This window comes from Panthera uncia, chromosome F2 (genome assembly GCF_023721935.1).
Source record: "Panthera uncia isolate 11264 chromosome F2, Puncia_PCG_1.0, whole genome shotgun sequence".
In the NCBI taxonomy this organism is placed as follows: domain Eukaryota; kingdom Metazoa; phylum Chordata; class Mammalia; order Carnivora; family Felidae; genus Panthera; species Panthera uncia.
The window spans coordinates 30,643,367-30,666,477 of NC_064812.1; the positions used below are offsets into that span (position 1 = coordinate 30,643,367).

Here is a 23,111-nt window from a genome sequence, read left to right on the forward strand (position 1 = left end):
CTCAAAAGGATCCCCTAGGAGAAAAATAATGAAGTCAGATTCAAAGGGGGAAAATGGAAAGACAGATGGAGGGGAAATTTGTGAAAAAAGAGAATCAGAATCAACAAGAAATAAAGACCTATTAGAAATAGAGTCAAATATAACTTTTAATTTTCTACTTTGAGTAACTGATGGGATGTTGATGACATTCCTTAAAATCAGCAACATGTAAAGAGAAACAGGTATAAGGGGGAAACATAATGAGTTTAGTTTGGGGCATATTGACTGAGGTGACTATGGGAAATTAGAATCTGGAAATCAGAGAAATAGGAATATGGAATTCAAGAGTGAAATCTGGATGACTGCATAGACTGCTGTGTCCTCACAACGTAGTAAGTCCGTGCAGCAAATGAAATCATTAGAAGTGCATATAAAGCAATGACTCAACCATTTGGGGGGTTGTAGATCCACTCGAGAATCTGATGAAAAGTAGCCTACCATTCCTTCTCGCTTAGTGCAAACACTCAGGCACAAGCTTATGTGTAATTTCAGAGAATTTACATGGTAAGATTATGAACCCAGTTTAAAATCATAAGAATGTAAAATCAAAGAGAGAAAATTGAGAGTTCTGTAAGGGATGGCCAAAAAGAGACCAAAAGGAAAACAACTAGGGAGGAAAAAAACAGTAGTGAACAGTGTTATGGCAGAGAGACAAGACTGCTATGAAATGTCTTATCTTAATGGCAAATAAGCAGAAAGGCCAAAAAAAAAAAAAAAAAAGGCAGACTGAGACGTGAACTTAAACTGAGATGTGGAATGTGGCTTCCTATAGGGAGAGTTTGGTTGCATGTATGGCTCAATTGCATGGGCAAGAGCCTGGGATGATTGGGTGTCTGACTCTTGACCTGGGCTAAGGTCATGATTTCATGGTTTGTGAGTTCAAGCCCCACATTGGGTTCTGCACTGTGCTTAGCATTCTCTCTCTCTCCTCACCTTCCCCTCTCTCTCCCTTTTCCTCCCCCTCTCTCTCTTTCTCTCTCTCAAAATAAATAAATACACTTTAAAAAATAAATTAACATGAGCAAGAAGAAGTGAAAGCAAAAAAATATTATCTGCCCACACCTAGCAGACTGGCCCGTGAAAGGACAGGGAGCAGTGTGTGTTGGGATGTACACGGGACAGAGAGGAGTAAAAGAAACTTAAATACCGAGAGACGTGCGCATGCTTGTTTAGTTAGGTCCCTAATATGAAGCGCAAATTTCAAATTATAAGGAGCTTCTCATGCAGCTCATTAAAATAAAAAATAAAAATATAAAAAAACGTCTTTCACATCATGTGAAGACATAATGATGGATACTATAAATTTTTAAGTGATCTAAATTATTTTGTTTAAAATACCTTTCCCAGAGGCTGATTGCTGTGGTATGGAACTTCTGATCATTATTTTCAGTCCTCTGGCCTTCTGAAAAGGGGAAATGAGGCATTTATTTCTTTCCCAGTGCTGAGGAGACATTTGGTTCTGTTCTCAGAACAGAATAATTCTACCATCTGAAAGGAATTTACCTCCCGTGTAGTGTCTATTGAGTTTGTGAAGTAAATCATTCAGTCAAGGGATGAGATAGTTTGAACTCCTGCAAGTCCCTTGAGTTAAGAATGATTCTAAAAACATCACAAGCAATGGGAGGAAATTAAAACTTTTTGAATGTCACTTATATAAACATTGATAAAAATAGAATATATCATTTTCATTGACTGAGTAAAATATTTGGGTTTTCGTTGACTACTTGTAATGCACAATTTAACATTAGGTAGAAAGAGAAAGAAAAATACAGGAAGTCATCTGCTGAACACCACAGTGAGCACTTGTTCCCATTTAATGAGGGAAATGCTTTATCTTGACAGAAAATTATATGTCAAACATTTACAATTTCCTTAAAATGAACCACACTTTCTAGCACTTCCTTTCATAAAACCCAATGGCTTTAAGGGGAAAGTGACTGTTTATTTTTGGAAATGGTATATTTCTCCTTTTTGATGGAGCATGTTATCTGCCTTTTGAAAAGTTGTAATTTCTGTGGAAAAAAATTGCGTGAATAGCAGATAGTGAAACTCATGATAGCAAAATAAAAAATAGTACAGCCTTTGACCTCTCCCATGAATCATTTCAAAACCACATCTTTTGGGGGAGACTTGAAATTTTGTGGTTAATTCTCTTTTGGAATTAGAGTTTCAGCTTCAGAAACAACTATCACACACACACACACGCACACGCACACGCACACGCACAAAAGTGTTGCCTTGATGTTCCAACATTTCGAGTTGAGTAAACTCCATTTCTTCTTCTCTTCTGCTTTCATGATCTGATTGATTAAAGCAAAGAAGCAGAAAATATTTTTTTAAGTTTATTTATTTTGAGAGAGAGAGAGAGAGAGAGAGCGCGCGCACATGCACATGATCAGGAGAGGGTCAGAGAGAGAGAATCCCAAGCAGGCTCTGCACTGTCAGTGCAGAGCCCGATGTGGGGTTCAAACTCATGACCGGGAGATCATGACCTGAGCTGAAATCAAAAGTCAGATGCTCAACTGTCTGAGCAACCCAGATGCCTCAAAGCACAAAATATTTTTAATAGAATTCCAACTAAGTCATTTCCTGGACTCATCCACACTCAAGTTGAACTGAACAAGTATTTCCTGAGTCTAGGGATGTAATAGAGCAGTGGTTACTTATAGATAAGCTATGGTACTTAACGCTGAGTCCAAATGATACCTATAATTACCTGGAGAGAGAGAAAAAAATTTTATTAACATAATTTAGTACGTATGCATCACATCAACCATACAGTGAAACCCTCATGAAATGTCTTCAGCTTTAAGAAGGGAGAAAGATGAAATAAAACCTGAGAAATACAACAACTATACAGTTAAGCTTAAATACATATAAACAAAATAATATTGATTTTTAGCGTTTAAAGAACCTTTAAAACTATTGATAAAAAACATTTTTAGTTTCCTATTGGAGCTTGTCATTTATTTTCAACTAAAAAATATCAACATCATAATTAAATACACTGGAATCTCATCTTACTACTGGCTTGGATGTTCACATTCTGAGTGGGACCATCTCCTATAAGGAATCACATTAATATGTGACCTACTAAGAGCCATGTATCTTTTTAATGAATTTATGATAAAGTTAAATAATTAAATTAAATACCAATTAAGCCAAACCTCTTTATTTATTTATTTATTTATTTATTTAGAGAGAAAGAAAAAAAATATGAGTGGGGGAGGGGCAAAGAGTGGGGGAGAGAGAGAATCCCAAGCAGGATCCTCACTATCAGTGCAGATCTCAACATGGGGCTTGATCTCATGACCCTGAGATCATGACCTGAGCCAAAATCAAGAGTTGGACGCTTAACCAACTGAGCCACCCAGGTGCCCCAAGCCAAACCTCTTTTAATATGTGTGTTTTTTGTGTCTTTGCATATACTCATAATTATTTTAAGTTGTGAACATTCTGTTTTCATAGCAAGCATGAGTTCCTTTAGAGTAGTGAATTTGAACTTTGGGTTTAATTTTAAGTGGAGATTTGGTTCTAAAGGAAGTTTGTCCCATTGTTGTGGCCTCATATACACACTTACAAATGCACAAGTAAACTGAATCCCAACCATAATTAATCCTCCAGCTCATCTCCCTAGAGTTAGGTTACCTTAGACTGAGATGGTTACCTAACCAGTGTCTTGGATCCGCTGTGACATATGACATTTAGAGGGCAAGGCATGGTGGTCTAGAAGGAATAGGAATCAGGGCATCTGAGTTCTAGCCCCAGCTCTGCTGCCAGGTTGCTTCATATAAAAGTACCACACACCTTAGTGTTTGATGGCCTAGACAAATCCACACATTTTATGACTCATATCAATCATTCCGTTTCTTCTCTTGGTTTTGTATCACATCTGATGACTAGGGAAATCCCAACTTCAGAATACAAACTTAGCATGGCAATCAAGTATTATTTTTCAAGTATATTTTACCGGAAGAGTAAGAATCGAAGTGACATACCTCTGGTGACAGTCAGTCTTTATTTATTTAAAACTTGAAGTGTTTTGGTGTTGTGTTGTGGGGTTTTTTTGTGTGTCAGTTTTCAAAAGCATCTGGCAACTGCTTTCCATTTTACAGCATTGCCCAAGGACTTTCAGTCCGTTTTTAATGACTTTTGCTGAAATTACTTATTTGTCTACTTAAAACAAAACACAAAAGATGCCCTTTAAGCTTTCCCACATGCATGAGAAATCTTTTGTTCAAAACCGATATATTCCAGTCAGGCCAAAAACATTACATGGGAAATTAACACACATGAAACACCTGACATATTTTTGTTAACGGAATGACCTTCTGAACAAATGGCAAGGGTCATGTAGCACTTATAACTGCCCATCAGGGTGCCCAAAAGGATAACACAGAAATAATTTTTGTGAAAAATGAGTATTGCTTGTTTAAACAAAGGTTGTGTGTAAATCCATTTTCAATTTTCTATTCTTTTTTTTCCCCATTCTTTGCTATGTTAAGGGTAATATGCATTAAATATACATTCATGTATATATATATATATATATATATATATACACACACACACGTGTATGTATGTGTATATATATACATATGTATATGCATTAAATATACATTCATATATATATATATATATATATGAGTCATTTCACATTAGAAGAGCATTGGAAATTTTTAAATACACTAATCAAACTAGAGTACAAATGTGTAGAATTAGCTTGATGCTTCATTATTCTACACTAAAAAAAATACCATAAAATTAGCAATCTACCTATGGCATAAGGTGGTTTGCATGTCCACATAGATTTAACAGTTTATGCACTTTATGCATACACCTCAATATTATTAAAAATGTACATGCCTATAATTATACGTGTGGGTAATATATTCTCCAGATAATTAAAATGTACCTCATTAAGTAGTAAAATGTTAAGAAAATTTAAAAATATTGTGATAGTAAATTTTCTGTATTGTTTTCATCTTCTCCTTTTTCATAAAAAATTGAATAAAACCAAAGCTTTTAATAATTCATTATATTCAGCATGACTTAATTTGCATCATAATACAATGCCATTGAAAAAGTATATAATTTGTCCCTCGTACACTGCCCAAACTCTTCTCATTTCTTATTTTTGCCTACTTTTAAGATTACTGTCTCTTCCTCCTACACAAAAAACCCCTTTTGATTATCATTTTTGTTGTTGTTGTCTTCATGCCTTATTCTAGAAGATGAACACAAACACACTCCCACACAAATACCCACACATATGCTTACTCTCCCTTTCCCCACTAGCACGTCCTTTATACTTGTCACTTCAGCAAATAGTTCAGAGGCTAGAAGATCAAGTAATTAGGCTTGTGAGAATAGTGTCTAAGACTAATGGAGGTAGACTTTGGTCAGCACAATTTTTAGGATATAGATATTATGAAATCCAATGTAACTGCTCAGGCAACTCTTATTTCCTAATTCTCTGTTAGCTTCTGAATTTGTGGGCCACCAGTGCTCCACATTTCTGCTGAGAATTCCCATCTCACAGATAATTCTGCTACCTGTTCCTTTCTTCTCTTCTCAACAGTTCTTCTTCTTTCTTGTCTTTTCTGCCCCCTGTCACTCTTCCAGTACTTCTTGCTTCCATGAGAAGAGTCTGTAGCCATCCAGAATTAAGGCCTGTCCTGATTTACCCAACACCCTGGATATGACCTTGTCAGCTGAGATAGGTATTGCTGGGGACTCTGTGACAGATGAGTCACTGGAGTCCTATTTGAGTTTGACTTCACTCCAGGGGCCAGTAAGAAGTAGTTAAGATTCTTAGCTTTATAGTTAAAGAATCTCACTACTTAGAAGTTTTGGTGAAGTTAGAAAGCATCTCTGAGCCTCAGTTTCCTCATATATACAACATATTGATAAATATACCACATTAGGTATTTATGAGGACTAATGAAACAAAGCATATAAAACATACTTGGCTCACAAAATTCAGAGTTTAACACATAGTAAGTGTGCTAGTTACTAATACTAGTATGCCAATTGATTTTATTACGATCATGATTATTATATTTCCACCAAGAAGATGATGGCTAGTTACCTACAAAATATACACATACACAGAATAGGGTTGTTTTTTTTTTAGAAAAAAAAATTTTAACAAAAATTTTAGTTAAAATTATAATGTAGCAAGTGAATGATGTTCAAGTGTTCTCTTATACCAGGATTAGAGGGACTGTGGGGAAAAGAATAGTAGATTTTTTTAAAAAGAAGCTCTTAGCTACTTACCCAAAGACTTCAGGTGTACTCTATATAGTACATATATACACATAAATACATATAATATAAATATGCTACATTAAACTGTATGTAATTGCCATTTTTGTAGGTTAAACCAATCATGCTGAGATGTCAACCCCCAGATATTTAGGTTCATATGCGTATCTTTTATATAAAATAAAGTGCCAACTTGGAAATTTTCAGTTCAGAAGCCTCAAGCTTTTATGTATTTAAGTAGCTATACACATGTGATATGTATTTATAGAGTCACTGGTAAGTTTTGCTCACCTTCATACCCACCCACACAATATTGAAATGTTGAATATTGCCTGTAAACCTTTTAATTTTCCACACCCTAGAAATGTAAGGTATTATCTTCTCCTATTTCTAAAAGTCCTTTCAAATAAATTAGGAATCTAGAGAGCATCTTCAAATGGCTTTTCCATGAGATGCCCACACACCTGGCTGAAAAGAATAGAATCTAATCAATCAGTTGTTTGCTTGTTTGCACCTTATCAGATATGGTGATTTACTTATCCATATGCTCAGTTAACTTCACTAACCTGTCACATTGAAAAATTATGGATTTAGGGTCAGTTCCTGTACTGTGCTCTCTGTAGTGATGATGGTCTAATAAGTAACATAAGGATTATCCTTAAACCAATAACTTGATCCACATATATTCTGATGTTTGCTAAATACTAGAGGTAGGAGTCATTAACCACATCTAAGATTTTAAAGGAATAAAGAATTTATCCCTTTAAAGCAACTTATTAGGAAATTAGTAGAATCAAGGCCTTCAGCTTTTTACATTGTTTTTGGTAGCAAAGGCTAATTGCCTTCTGTGTTCTGTACTAGGTTTCCTGTGACTCAGAATTACCAATTCCACATTCCAGGAAGTTTATTCTTGAGGGTTCATCTGAATTGAAGTGACCCTCCTCCTAAGCTTTATGGTTCTTCCCTCCAGTCAGCCCAGTGGCAGACATGCCATCTGGATTGAAATTCATTGGGCAAATAAAAGGCAGAGCCAGATAAAGTCAACAGTTGCTACAATCAGGGTCTCAGGTGTCTTACTGACTGAATGTTGGCTGGTGAAAGACATACGTGCACCTGCTTGTGTTCCTATTCTTTCCCTTTAGATCATGGAGATTAGCCTATAGAGATAAGGCTAAATGAAAAGAATGAATAATGATTCTTTTCTGAGACTTTCTAGATTTATTTGCTGATATTGGTGTGCATAAAGTCTTTAAATTGCCATACCAGGCTTTTAAAATTAAGTTCAGATAAATGTTTTACACGTTTTATTCACTCAACTGTTCTCTCTTCTGGACAGCCTTTCCCAAGTTTACCTGACAGATAGAATATATTCTCCCTAAATATTCCCAATGAATTTGACACATATATCCAAAATAAAAATTGTGCATTATCTCTCTTTGGTGCTGTAGTTAAGCTGCTAACATCATAGCTCTAGAAGCTGTTGCTAGTCATCTTGTGACCAGGTAGAGAGTCATCAGCTGAGTCAAAAAGAAAAAAAAAAGGCACGAAACCAGTTCCTGTTCACATTCTTTGAAACCTGGTTATGCTTTACCTAAAACTCGGTTCTAGATTGTTTATGATTGAATAAATTAACTTTTTGCTTAAGGTAGCTTGAATTGAGTTCTCCTCTACATGGAAGGTACTAATCATGGATACATCTATCATGAGTTATCATGAAAGACCTACTAATGAAAGACCTACTATGTATAGTAGGTCTTGTAGGTCTTTCTCCCATCACACTGTGATTGCGTTAAGAGAAGATTGTGGTTTTCTTATGTTTGTATCTTTACTGTCTAGGAAAAGTCATGCACGTAGAAGATGTTCAATCAATATTTGTTGAGTAAATTAATATAGCATAGATTAAACTAAGAGGGGACAGGAGGCAAGCTTTTAAATTGAAAAACCAATTAAAAAGCCACAGTCTATTTGTTTTATATTTAGGCTTTCATTATTTTTTAACTGATAGCAGCTGAGGGAGAGTAGTGGGACTAGTTAGGAAAAGAGAGAACACAGAATTTGGAAGGAAATATTAAGCAACATTAAGCAAATGAAAGTTGAGGTAGCAGTAGGAGCTGCCCAATAGACAAACAGAAATGTGGATCTGGAGGTCAAGAGAGATGCAAACATACAATGTCAAAATGCTTATATCTTAGAAAGCTTTTATGTAGAAGTTTGAAGCCATGACAGATAGCTTGCAAAAAGAGCAAATGTATAAGAAATAGAGATCTGAGAGTAGAATCTAGTCAATATGTATATGGTAGGTGAAGAGAGGAAGGGAACTCAATGAAGATGAAAGGGAAAGGACAATTAGAGAATAGTAAAGGGACCAAGAGACATCAACACAAAAGGCAAGGGAAAAGATAGGCAAAGCCGGCTTCTGTAGTATGGGTGAATAAGGTGGAGGAAATATCAAATGACTTTGGTCTTCTTAGTAAACCATAAAACAAGGTCATGTATAAAGAATGAGAGATGATAGAAGTAAGATTTAGCCTTGGAAAAGTGGAAAGGTCTGAAGTACACGTTTCAGGAAGTATAATAGAAAATCTATTAGAAAGGACCAAGGGTTTGACTGAGCAGCATGGAGAACATAGCTGCATTTAGAAAACACGCATTTGGATGTCATTAAATAGCCTCATTTTAGTGTTTGCCATCTGGAAGCAGGGGTGAGAGAATGAAAAAATGTCCTTCCTTGAGTTGGAATTTATCCATGCAAGGGATTAGTAGAGGAAAGGACAGTGGGTGGAGAGCACCAGAATTCCACCTGAACTGTTTTTAATGCCTGACTCTGTGATAGAAGTTAGGAAGAAAGGAAAGCAAGGAAGGCTTAGTAAGGGACTGATAGTAATGGTGGGCATCCAGACTCAATTAGTGGAAAGACAGACTAATTAAGAATTAAGGAATGGAAGAGGAAAAGAAAACAGTGTGTGATCAAAGAGGGAACTTTTAGATATAAAGATTAATTTTTTAATTCATGCTTTTAAACCAGTCTGTTATTATAAAAAATTTAAACTACTCTGACAGATAGATTAACACCTCAATAAGGTTTCCAGTTCACTCCCCCTGGCTCTGTCCAGTTGATGCTTGTTATATCCTCCGCCACCATGTTTTCCATATCCATCTCTTGTCACTTACCATGAATTCCTCCAGATATCATCTTCTATTTTTATTAATTTTATTATTAATTTATTTTTTATTAATTTTATTAATTTATTAATTTTTTGAAACTCAAGATCTCCTATAAAAATGTATCCTTAGTTCTGACACTTGTAATGTTCATTAAATTCATCTTTTTATTGTTTTCCTATGTTTTAAAATGTTTACTATGTGCCCAGTTTTATAATATGTAGCTGTACATCTCTAGTAATTAACAAAGAAAATAATTAGTCATGCAAATTAAAGTTATGGAATTAAAACCTTTATTAACAATGGGTTATTAAATACATTTCATCTGAAATAATCTTTAAATTTTAACTGTTCAGAGGAAGTTTATATATGCAGCAAGATTAGATTACCTGGTTTTTTTTTTTTAAGACTTTAACAATAGTATGATGTGATGCAGTCGATGAATAAAATAAACAAGTTAGCCAACTCTGACAAGGAGAGGCCAGTTCGATATAATCCTAATGTAACCAATCAATTGTAACTCCCTAATATTTGGGCAGCTATAATGTTGGATTTGAGGGTGGAAGATCACCACTCCATTGGCTAGACTTGGTGGCCTTTCCCAGCCTGCTAGTGTCCCTTCTATAAGAGAGAATAATAATATAGTGTTGCCATTAATCATAATTATTATTATTACTGTAACATTAATAATAACTACCACTTCTTCAGTTCTTAATATAATTCAGTCACTCTGTTCTGAGTAACATAATTCATACACTTGCCTCGGAGACATGTATAACTGCTCCACTTTGTAGTTTATAGAAGGGACCTTTTCCAAACAATAGTATATAGTACAAATGTCAAAGGAGAGCTGTGTACAGAGCTCTTAAACTGATTTTAAATCCTTCAATACTCTAAACTATGGCCTGGATCGAGCTTTCAAGCATAATATTTACTAATTAATAAGTAATCAAATATAAGAAGTCCAATTTTTCTGGAAAGAATGACTATTTCTTCTGCAAAGAGTGTGTTTCTATTTTTCAAATAGAACTTCGTATTTCAAGAAAATGAAATATCTTCATAAGGTTATGTTGCCATTGCAACAACAAGAACTCCACAGTATAACCATAGTACTATCTGTACATTTTATGGTGGAATACTCAAAGCATTTTTCCAGTTATAAGACTTATATTCACGGTTTGGACATCACTTTTATACGATTAGTTTCCGGAAAAATAAAGTAATACTCAACGTTTTTCTTTTTTCTCTGTTATTGAAAATGTGTGTGGGTTTCCCTTTTCCCACACAAGGGCCTCTTCACCCACATCTTCCTGAAATGGAAAAGAAAAGAGGAGTGGGTGACAGAGAAGTGGGAAGGGTGCATATTCTCACTGCATAACTAAATAAGGGAGAGCAGGAAGTGGTCTATTCAGTAAGAGAAGCATTTTCTCCTTAGATAAGTGACTTTCTCCATTTCTTACCCAAAAAAGAAAACTGGGTTTACCGTTGAATTCCTCTTGACCACATCTTCCTGTGTTCATCTTCACAAAGGAGCTTAAATTTTTTTGGCATTTCTTTACATCCCCCCCCCTTTTTTTGCATCTAATTTGGTTATTTTCAACTTTTTTCAACAGATTAAACATTTGGAATTTAGGGAGGTTTTGTTTAGTAGTCCATTAACTTAAAATAAGCAAGCACAAATGAACTGTGTGGATGTTTTTCAGAATATTACCTTTACATAACCCATCAACACACCCATTACAATTAAAGAGGGCTTTTGAACAAGCATTTATATATTCATTTTAAATTGCTATTTGCATACATTCTGTGCAGTGCTTCTTCACTGTCATATGAATGTGTAGTCTTCTGATTACTTATTCTGTGTTGATATTGCAGCTGTAATTATTTATTAAGTAGGCAAAACCGTTAGCACAGATATGAGCTATACAGAAAACCATGACACTATTAAAAGTTATAATTCTGTATTTTTGTTATGGTAGTGTATCTGAGTGGATGTTTTATTTCCTTTAAATATAATTATTTTTGAAAGTTTGAAGTATTTATACTGAGATAGTCATTCTTTGCACCAATTTAGACTTCCTAATTAATCACCTATAATTACCTATAAATTAGTACATTACCTATAAATTACCTATCAGTTAATAACCTCATGCATCTTACATTTAAATCAGGCTAGTGTTTTAGATTGTTAGAGCATGTAAAATCAATTTTAAAGCATTTTTAAATAATATACCTTTGATATTCTCAGTATAAAAGGCCATCGTGACTCAAAGTGATTGAAAGCAGGTATTTATTAAATAACATGAGACTTTAAGGTCAAGATGATAAGATAATCCTAAAAAAAACTTCTTGGAGGGGTTAATGCAACAAATTACTAACATATATATTTATTAGAAAATACTAATTATAAATATTTTATACATATGCCATGTGTATCTTTAGCAAAGGACTACTAAATATGAGTCATTTTTGTATTTTTATTTCACTAATGAGAACTTCATAATGGATGAAGTTCAATGAATAAACTTAAGTTCTCAGGAGAGCCTCTCTAATTAAATTTCCTTTTCCATTTGACTTCCACCCTTCACTGAACTCTTCCCTTATATAAGTTCATTTCAAACCTTACTCATTTGTGTTCTTTTATATGTGTTTTATTGGCCTGATAGTTTAACTTCAGGCATTATATAAAAACCAAAGTTCAGTTCCCTTTTGTTTCTAGGTAAATTAGGTTAGAGGCTCTTTTCTACTTTCTAAATCTAATTATTTAAAAAAAATTTTTAAATAAAAATTTCTAGGAGCTTATCAGTCTAAAGCCACAGAAAAACAATACTACCTACTTTAGCATTTTAAACCTCCATACTGTATTTTTATGTTTGAATTTGTGATCTTTATCTCTTCCTCCTCCAAAAATGCTCTAGCATTTTTTAAAAGTTTCCTATGAAATGTAGGTGAGAACATTTTAGAAATTTTGCAAGAAAATTGACATAATTATTGCCAGTTAGAGGTGTTACACCATTACGTCATTTGTCCCTTGAATTGATATTCTAGAAGTTATAGAGAAAAACAGGATTTAAGTAATTAAGCAAAATATAAAAAAGTGTTCAGTTAGAAATGGCTCTACAGATTTTTCCATTACTTTTGTAATTTTGTGAGTCAGGTCAGATATATTATTGTCTTCATGATTTATTTGTCGGTAAATGCAATATTGACATTTGTTTGGAGGAAATAAAGGCTTGCTTAGTTATAGTTGGAGTCCATTTGGGTACTAATGGTACTGATATTCTTGTTCACATATTGCAATTTTTTTTTTTGCAGTTTTACTAAAGGGAGGAAAAAAAGAGGAAGAGAAACCATTTAGAGACTGTGCAGATGTATATCAAGCTGGTTTTAATAAAAGTGGAATCTACACTATTTATATTAATAATATGCCAGAACCCAAAAAGGTAAAACCAGAAGTGTTTGTTTACGAGATGTAAAGCAGATCCTAGTTGAATTGCTGAATAATCAGATTGATTTGTGGGCTTGTTAAACTGAAAATATATATGCCTGAGCTCTTTTCTCCCAAAGATACTGTTTGCCAGGTCCATAAAAGATGAAAACCCTATTGTACAGACCTCCCCCAACCCCACACCTCCTGTCCCTCTTTCACAAAGTTTTCTATTTATCCTCTGTTCATTTCTGGGATGTCCCATTGCTCATAAATGCTTGCCTTGCATAGATTACATGTTGAAGTAGTATGCACTTCAAGTACATGGAGAAGAGTTAGGAGCAATCTTCAAAGCCCCAAGGACCCAGATGGCACATATCATGTACAGTCCAGATGCTTGTAGAGGGGGAGCCAGGGTCATATAACTGTTTGCAGAATCATTGCTCCTATTAGGGTGGGAGAAACGTATTCTATCTTAACTCACAATCTTGATAGGATTTGCTTTTCATGTTTACCTAAAAGAGTAGGTTGGATGATAGGATTCATCAGTATGTTGAATAAGATCCAAAGTAAACTTTGAAGCAAACACTATGTTCCTGCTGTCATATCTCCTTTATATATGCTTTTCCCCTATTTATTCATTAAATCATCCATCCATTCCTTCACTCAATACATATTCAGTGAGTGTCATTCATCAGTCCCTGCCTAGGGACACAATATAGAACAAACAGATCCCACTGTAGTGGTGAAGACAGACAGTTACACAGATAATTACAACATACTGTGGAGATGTAGGGATTGAGACAGTCTGTTTGAAGCAGAATATATGGAGAGCCTTGAGGAGAGCCATGCTCTTTGACATGTAAAAGCTTTATGTAGCCCAAGGTGCCAAGAGGGACCCAAAGCTCCAGGAAGACCACCTGCCTTTGTAATGTTCCATGCTCAAAAGATGAAACAACTTTCCTCTTCTCTTTGCCCCACCTAAATTACCAGTCCCATGTCCTCATTTCCTGTGGATACTGAGCAAGTGTTCTTAGAAGGCCTTTCCTAATTCCCTCAAGCAGCTTTGAATGACTTTCTCACCAGCAGGGTTCTACAAGGCAAGGACTGTGCCTTTTTTGTCTTTGATTTTCTGGGACCCAGCACAGTGTCTGGCACATAGCAAGTCTTCAGTAAATATGTGTTTGAATGAATGAATAAATGACCTTCTGATGATAATACCAACACTTCCATGTAGTATACAGTAAGTCAGTCTAATTTAGTCTTCTTGATTATTAGTCTCTTTCGATGGGTGAAAGAAATGCATCTTAGAGACCAGTGTGCCAGATGTTACATCATTGTCAAGAGCAGAGTCTGGACTCTCCCAACATCCTGTCTCTCCTCATTTCAGTAAGGATTAGTGGTTGAAGTTAGCTCAGTGTTTTTTGTTTTTTTTCCATTTCCTCGGACAAAAATTTCTTCTAAAAGAGTCCTTTCATGCTGTTCTATAATGAAGAAGGGGGAGGGGGGAGTTCCATACATTGCTACCTGGGCCACCCACCAAAGAAGTTTAGTTTCACCTGTTTTTCATTTGGGGCTTCTGTGCAAAACCTCACTTAAATTAAGTGCTCCATGGATTAAAAGGGGGAAAAAAACTGTGAGGTACAATGGTGACTCTGGTAGTAAAGAGAAGAGGGTAACTTATTGTAAAGGGAAACATTTTGAATCCTTTGGATCTTATGATAATGAAGCCTTCTTACTATACTTGCTGATATCTTAAAAGAATACTTAAGCGTAAATTCAATTGGTATTGAATTTACACATGTATACACATCCACATACTCACACACCATCCATAGTAGTGTTTAAGCGTATCAGAAACTGTCCTGGGAGAGAGGAGTGGTGCTAACAGAAATACTCTATAATTTACCTACAGTATTCCCCAAGTCCTGAAAGAATCCCCAAATTATTGTCAGTTCCACTAAAATAGAATTGACTATAACAATAAAGTTATCTAAAAATATTAAGTGACCTTCCTTTAGACATCTAATGATTCTATGACATATATGAATATAAAAATAAAACAAGTTTTAAGGTTTTTAGATTAACATTCACACTTTCAGAATCCTTTTCACTCTATCACCCAGTACTGTCACATGGCCCCAGGTTTTGGCAGAGAGGACATTACAAATAAAGTTTTGATCATTTCATGTATTTTAATTCATGTATAACTACCAGCAGTTTGAGATACAAATGATGCACAGGCTATTTCAGAATCACTGCTCCTGTTAGGGCGGAAGAAAAATATACTATCTTAACTCATAATCTTGAACAAATTTGCTTTTAATATTTACATAAAAGAGTGGGTTGGAGAATTCAGTTCACTAGTTCACTGGCTGACTTCTATGTTGGTTTCATCAGGATAGCATGATTTCAACCTACACCTCTGCAAAATGGTGGATTTTGCATGTGATGGAGCTTCAGGGTTGTTCCTGAATAAATTACATCTAAAATATTAAATTCACAAGTGCCAAATATCTGCTTAGTCAAGCTTTAAGGTTTGGGCCTAAGAAAAAATAATAGCCTGAGCAAGTTAGCAATAATATCAGTATAAACGTATAAGAGGCAAATTTTTATCACTGTGGAGACAGCCCCAGAGGAGGGAAGTTCACATGTTGTCTGGTCAGGACTATCATGAGATTTTAGTTTTATTGGAAATAGCAGAGCATAGTGAGAGAAAACGATCACTGAACAGAAAGGAGAAAGACTTGGGCTTTCTTCTTGACTTGGGTGTTCCTTCCTTTGTTTTATTTTTTCCCCTTTATGATCACAGGTCCTCTCACAAGTACTAATGCAGTTCTATTATGGAAACTTTAGATTGATAAACCTGTGCTTTTTCATACATAGCAATTTTTTAAAATCTCATTTAGCATGGCATTAGTAAGAAAAATTATTGTATGACTTTTCCCTAGTATAATTTAGAAGCTGGTCAATACAGGAATTCAAATGCATTCACAGTTTGCCAGGTCTATTCTAAACACTTTAGATGTAAAAACTCATTTGTTGACTCTTTTCAATAACTCTATGGGATAGGTGCTCCCATTGTCCCTATTTTAGAAAAATAACTTGCCCAAATCACATAGTAAGTATCGAACACAGGCTTTGTAATAAAGGCATCAACTCCAGACAGTATCTCTTGGGGGCAGTGGGGGGGGGGCGGCGGAGGGGAGTACAGCAGAGAGGGAGCTAAGTAAGATAATTGTGTTTGTTTTCTTGGTGACTAAAGTTGCACCATTTATATTTTTTTAATATGAACCTATGTGAGTGACACAGGAGAGGGTTTATTATCATAAAATTGATTCATGTTCTGATTATAAGCCACCCTGCTCCTTTCTACCTTATAATCTCACTTTGTTCTCCTATGTTGATATAAATCCCTGGAATTCTCTTATAAAAATGCTTGGAAAATGCATCAGATGTTCACTCTTCTGAGTAGATTGTGCTTTGTAGATCTAAAATTCGGTGCTACCTTTGGATATGCTTGGCACAATCTTTGCTTATTGTAATGCTTGCAGAAACTCTAGCTCTAGCAAGGGTAAGAAACTTAAGGCCAGCCTATAAAAATAAAACAAAAAGTTCATATATGTAAGATATGGGATATGGACCAATCAACAAAATTGAGCTATTAGGTAGTTGACACAAACTATTACAAAGTGTTCATCTCTTAGAGTAAGAGTTGCAAGCATACAGAATTGTTTTATAGTTATTTTTCGGACATCACTCCCTTCCAAGAAATAATGTCTGCAAAGATCAGTGTTATCTTTTCAAATGAGATGTAGAAGTCAAAGGCAGTTTCCTAGGATTATTTAATTTTTCAAGCAGATAAAATAGGATCAGATCATTCATGTATTTATTTTTTAGTTTTGTGTTTCTAATGACTGTGGTTATTTTTCTCTCTGAATTATCTTCAATGCATAGTAGTAGGAAGTAGGATTTTTCCTTTCATTTCATGAATTTCTAAAACCAAATTCTTTATAGCCAGTTTAGTTTAATCCAAAAAACCAAACCATTAAATCATAACTCTGCTTATTGTAAAATATTAAAAATTTGTTTCTGAATTATAAGTCCCCTAATTCTTGGGAAAGGACCATAGCAAATGTGTTGAGCCTCTTTTTATTTAAGTTTATGGAAAAATAATTAACATCCTCAAGCCTAATCATTCCAACTTGTATGGAGCATAAAACCATAAGAACTATGTGAATCAAATTTCCTTTTTTTGTTTGGGTTTAAATCTCTGTATTATGTTAAAAGGTATTTAATGCTTGAAAGCTTTGACCTTGCCTGGGATAGGAGCCAGTTCAATCTTTTCTTGGATAGAGTTAAGCCCAAGTCATATGATCAATAAATACAACAGGCATTGTAAATGTAGTAGGGCCCTTGTCTCCAGGAAGGACACCACCAGATAGCACAGACCACACAATATTGGCGAATGAACTTTTCAAGTCCTTTCATGTCAAATCTTTTGAAACCAACCACCTATTTTCTTAAACTTCCTTCATCTGTTAAGCATAGGCTTTTTTTGTTTTTCTTCTGACTAGAAATAACATGTTTAGTGTTTTTTGTTTTTTTTTTTTTCTTGGCTATAGTGAATCCAACTTCTTAAATAGATATATAATAAAAAGTAGCATGCTCAAAAATTAGTGGTGTCAATATTATTATATTTATATTAGATATTATATTACTATATTAATTATAAGTATATAAATATATAAACTATATTAATATAACATATTATTAAGCTGGTAATCATAAGGACAATTTATTGAACTGCCATGGATTTTGACTTTGTACATTTCATATTCTTATTATAAACAATAAATTGTATGCAATGGTAATTATAATAGTAATCTATAGTATGATATGTAAGATATTACAGAAAATATGTGCTGTAATATGTAAGATATTATACAGATATATAATGCATAATGTAAACACATACTATCTCCTATGTAAAATACATCTATGAGATGAGAGTAATGACAAAGCCTATTATGTGCCAGGCACTATTTGAAAAATTCTACATGCACTGACTCATTCAGTCTTTGCAAAGATCTAAGCGATAGAGAGAAAAGAGTGGAGATTTGAACACAGGCAATTTGGCACCCAGGTCCCAGCCCCTAACCAATATGTGATTCATCTCTATTGTGATCATAGTCCACAATGGCAACTATTATCATTGCTGTTATTATTAAGTCAGAATAAGAATTGTGGAGCATATGTCCAACCTGTTACCTTCTCTGCACCTCAGCTTCCAACCTAGTAATCTGCCTGAGTAACCTCTCTCTCTCCATGTAGCTCTGACTCTCTCTGGTCTTTATCTAAGAAGTGCTTGTAGAACATCTTAACATTCTCAAGTTACTGAATACATTTGTTTAAAAGGAAATTTCTTTGTCTAAAATTTGTGAATGATTTTAAAACTTTGTCTAGGCTTTTAATAACATAGATAATAGTAATAACAAAACTGTGAAGAATAGTTTTCTCTACTCAACATATATTTACAAATGTAGTTATTCCTTTCCCTGAGTATATAAGTTTGCACACACAGTTTAGCAAACTTCCAGGCAATCAGTGTCCATTAAAAAATAAAAATCTGGAAAAAATTCTGGCAGGGTAAACCAATTAAGGCAGGGTAAAACTTTAAGAAACAAATGACACAAGGGGTGCCTGGGTGGCTCAGCCAGTTGAGTGTCCAACTTCGGCTCAGGTCATGATCTCGTGGTTTGTGAGTTTGAGCCCCGCGTCGGGCTCTGTGCTGACAGCTCAGAGCCCGGAGCTTGCTTCGGATTATGTGTCTTCCTCTCTCTCTGCCCCTCTCCCGCTCTTTCTCTCTCTCAAAAATAAATAAACATTAAAAATTTTTAAAAAAGAAACAAATGACACTAGTTTCCTCTAGCGAAATGTTTCCTTGACACTTTCACTTACTCTTATTAAATATCACCAGTAAAATTCCACCTTGGCCACTTGAAGCACCACCTGTGCCTTCTTTAACCTGTGCCATCTGGATTTTATTATCATTGGAATCCTGCAGTTGTCTCCTCAAGGTCACAAATGACTCCTTCATTTTAAATTTAAGTGTGCATTTTCTTAATCCTTATTTCTCTTGACTTCTCTGGAATATTTGATTAAGTGGATCACTTCCCCGAATCAAAATCTATCCCCAACTTTCACTGCATTCTGTTGATCAGGTTTTCCTATTTTATCTTTCCTTCTTGCATCTTCATTTATTCAACAGATACTCATTTAGTACATGCTATAGGCTAGGCCCCGTTCTAGGCAGTGGAGACAGTGACAAATAAGATGAAGTCCCTGCCTACCTAAAGGTTATTGATGTATTTTACCTCCATCAACCCATTCTTGGATCCTTCTCCTTCCCCACAGATACATGTTTTTCCACCTTTTACTTCTTCAAATAATCCCTTTTCATGCTCTTAGCCACTGCTTTTAAACAGATTACTCCCAGTATAATTTTGAATTAGGTAGACACGAGGTTCAAATCCTAGATCCAGTACTTCTTATTAATAATAGCCATTAGTAAGTTACTGAAACACTCTAAGCACTGTTTTTTTCATCTGAAAAATAGAGATAATAATCATATCTATGTCATTATTGTGAGATAAGTTAGAAAATACGTGTATAGTGTTTAAATTATCTAGCACTTAACAGCGAGCATGCTATTGTTATTGGTGATTGCTTTCTTATTCCTTTAGTCTCTTATCCATATTCTTATCCTTGTGGTCAACCTCCACTAGATCGTTTGCAGCTGTTCATTAAACCACCCCCTCCTTTTGGATGACTATGCTACCTCAAATTCTATGTGTCTTTTCTTGTATGTTAGCTCTCCACTTAAATTGTTCATTTAGATCACTGTATCTTCTTCAGGTCACTAGAGTTGAAAATTATGAACTCCTACATCTCCATAAGCCTACAGGAACAATCACTATTGAAACTTTTAGGCATTTTGAGGACAAGATCCAGTTTTTCTTCATCATAGTATACCCAAGTGTAACACAGAATCAATGCCCCAAAATGCTGTTTGAGTAAAAACTAAGTGAATGAATCAGTTAGAATTGGGGAGGAGGAAAGAGTAGCTAGAGGTTGGGTTGAGGCCAAAGAGTGGGTACAGATTGGTTAAGGGATTAGTAGAAGGGGAACCTTGGGACAGGGAGTGGAATTTCAGTTTATAATCTTGGATGTGGGTCAATTCCTAGGGACAATAAAGATACACTGATGGGTGACTGTTGTGAAATTAGAGGAAGAGCCCTCTGGAGAGCAGTTTGCTTAATTTATATGCTCCCAAAGAGGCATCTGTCTCGTAGTTCCTTTCACTCTGAGGAAGTACATGGACAATTTGTCCTTTGAATGACAGTTGTTGCCATTGTTTTCATACCCCTTAGCCATTTGTGCTCCAGACTGAGGGCTTCAGGGAAAACGCTTGAGGTTTTTCCTTTACTCAGACTTATCACTGTGCCCACACAGCCTGTCTGCCCCTGTTGCATCATATCTATACCTTTAGCCAGACTCCACAATGCATTAGCGGTCAACTGCCAGGGGAATGGTGTTCTCCATGTCTAGGACCTTGAATAATCAAACTGCCACATCCCCACTACATCAATTACAGTGATTACTCTCTGAAGATAATCCTGTTACAGATATGTTTCTCTCCCTGGGTGGACTCTGGGGGAAATGAATCAATTTCTAAATAAATACTATTGTTTTAGAGTAATTGAAATGAGTATAAGTCTTTGATAGCATTGGCTAACTTTCCACAGGGGGAAGAAATGCTTGTCACACTCAAAAGGAATATAGTATGTCATATTCTCTTATTATTGTTCATGACAAAAGTTTAAGCAAATAATATGTTCTCCATATGCTGTGGACCAAATTTTGCCTCTAATGTAATACTGAACCATCAAGACTAATGATTGTAGTATGTAACTATACAGGAGTTAATGTGCAATGAAATATGTAATAGCTAAATATATATGATTTTTAATTATCTTTTCAAATCCATTATCATTATTATTATTATTATTATATCACCATTTCAATTAATTAAATATTTAAGAATTCTGAGTCTTATGTTTTGGCAATAAAGTGGAATTTTAGAAACCTAGATAGCATTTTTTAAAATTGAACATGCTTAAGTGCCTATTACCATTCAAGATAAAACTTCTTAAAAATTTTTTTATAATCTGACACTGAGACAATTTTCAGCTCACTGATTTAAATTTTTACAGGCAATTTAAGTAATATGATGGAACGTAATCAGAAACAATTCTAATATAAAACTAAATACCCAATAAGATATCTAAACCAAGATTTTTCACATAGTAATTTTTATTTAATTTATCTGTGGGCCTACCTATCCTATTTCTGGTTTTGAAACATATTTGATGCTCTTTTCTTTAAAGCAGACATAATTTTCACTTGACTTTGTTCTACCTATCTCTATCAGGTATTTTGCAATATGGATCTTAATGGGGGAGGTTGGACCGTAATACAACATCGCGAAGATGGAAGTCTGGATTTCCAAAGAGGTTGGAAAGATTATAAAATGGTAAGATGGAGGAATTTAGTTTTTTGATGTTTTATCATGAGGTTACCTTCACCACACTGTGTGATAAGCCCTTGTACTTTTAGGTGTTTTTTCAGTTATTTTAAAAATAAAATGATACATTAGTCACATTATTTTTATTAAACACAAAACACTCATAAATCATTTTCAGTAAATGATTTCCATATGTGCATCAGAAAGAAAAATGTATTACTGAAATTATTTGGTGAACTGTTATGTATTATCTGGATTTGTTCCTGGTTGAATGAGGGTGGGGAAAGCTAGAACTCAGACCCAGGTTGAGTACATGATCCAGGTCAAAGGAGGTGTGCATGGCTCTGGATTATGGAGAGGTACTTCCAGTGGCCTCACTCATGTAGCTGGCAAGTTGTTGCTGGGTGCTGACTAAGAGCTCCTTCGTGTGGCTGGGTTGGGCTTCTCCCAGTATGGTGATCCAGGGTTATCAGACTTCTTATGTGACAGTTGGCATCCCTCAAGCACAAAAATAAATCTTTTTAAGGTTTATTAGACCCAGAAATGGTACTGTATCACTTCTACTGCTTCCTTTGGTTAAAGTTAATGAGAGGGCCAGTCTACATTCAAGATTCAAGGAGTACACAAGGGTGTGAACTGTGAAGCATGGTTCACTGGGGTCTCCAGAATTATAGCAGACATCACTGGTCACCATCACTATCATCGTAGCTAATCTTTCTAATGCTTAATATGACACAGCCCTATACATAAATTCTTATTCATTTTTTATATCAAACCTATTAGCTGTCTCCATTTTAAGAGGAAAGTCAGCAAGTTGGGAGATCAACTTTTTGAAGATAATATAGTAGATAGTTTATATTTTTTTAATCTTTATCTTTGAGAGAGAGAGAGAGTGAGAGTGGGGGAGGAGCAGAGAGAGAGGGAGGCACAGAATCCAAAGCAGGCTCCAGGCTCCACACTGTCAGCACAGAGCCCGATGTGGGGCTCCAACTCAAGAACCGTGAGATCATGACCTGAGCCAAAGTCAGACACTCAACCAACTGAGCCACCCAGGCGCTCCTATAGTAGATACTTTAAATAATGCACAATCCAATAGTCATAGAGTCAATGCCTACTAAATTAACTATTAAAATCTGCTGACAGAATGTCAAGATGCAATAATGGAAGAGGCTTCCATTTATGGACTAATTCCATAATTTACATCTAAATGTTCTGGGTAATTCTTGTTTTGACTAGCTTTTGACAAATTCCCCTCTCAGAAGGTTAAAGAAAAGGTGAAGAGAAATGTATGAGTCTAAGCTCTGTCTTAATATTCTTATAGAAAATGTGTGAAAACTAGCTAATAGACATCACACTGTACACATTAGTAGGTTCATAGTTGGTCAAATGACAGTTAAAATGATTTGAATAAATGAAGGGCATCTCTTGTGGTGTCTCTGTGTCTACTATATTTATTATCAGATACATAGTTGAATACTCTGAATGTAGGTTAATAAAGTTTAGAGTTATACAAAGTTGGAACCTTAATGTCTTCAAAAAAGCATGAATTCAAGGTAGAAAGGAAAGCTACAGCCAACAAGATAGAATTCTACAGAGATAAATGTAGTCTTCCACCTAGACCAAAAATAC

The 23,111-nt window shown here is 35.1% G+C and overlaps 1 protein-coding gene across 2 annotated transcripts in view; it reads left to right on the plus strand.

The window, feature by feature from the left end:
• Window positions 1–23,111, plus strand: part of ANGPT1 (angiopoietin 1) — a 246,772-nt gene that overhangs the window by 171,487 nt on the left and 52,174 nt on the right. For both annotated transcript variants that reach the window (XM_049633517.1, XM_049633518.1), the window contains exons 5-6: window positions 12,784–12,911; window positions 21,390–21,491. In XM_049633517.1, the coding sequence (XP_049489474.1) occupies window positions 12,784–12,911; window positions 21,390–21,491 (230 nt within the window). The remainder of the gene's footprint in view (window positions 1–12,783; window positions 12,912–21,389; window positions 21,492–23,111) is intronic.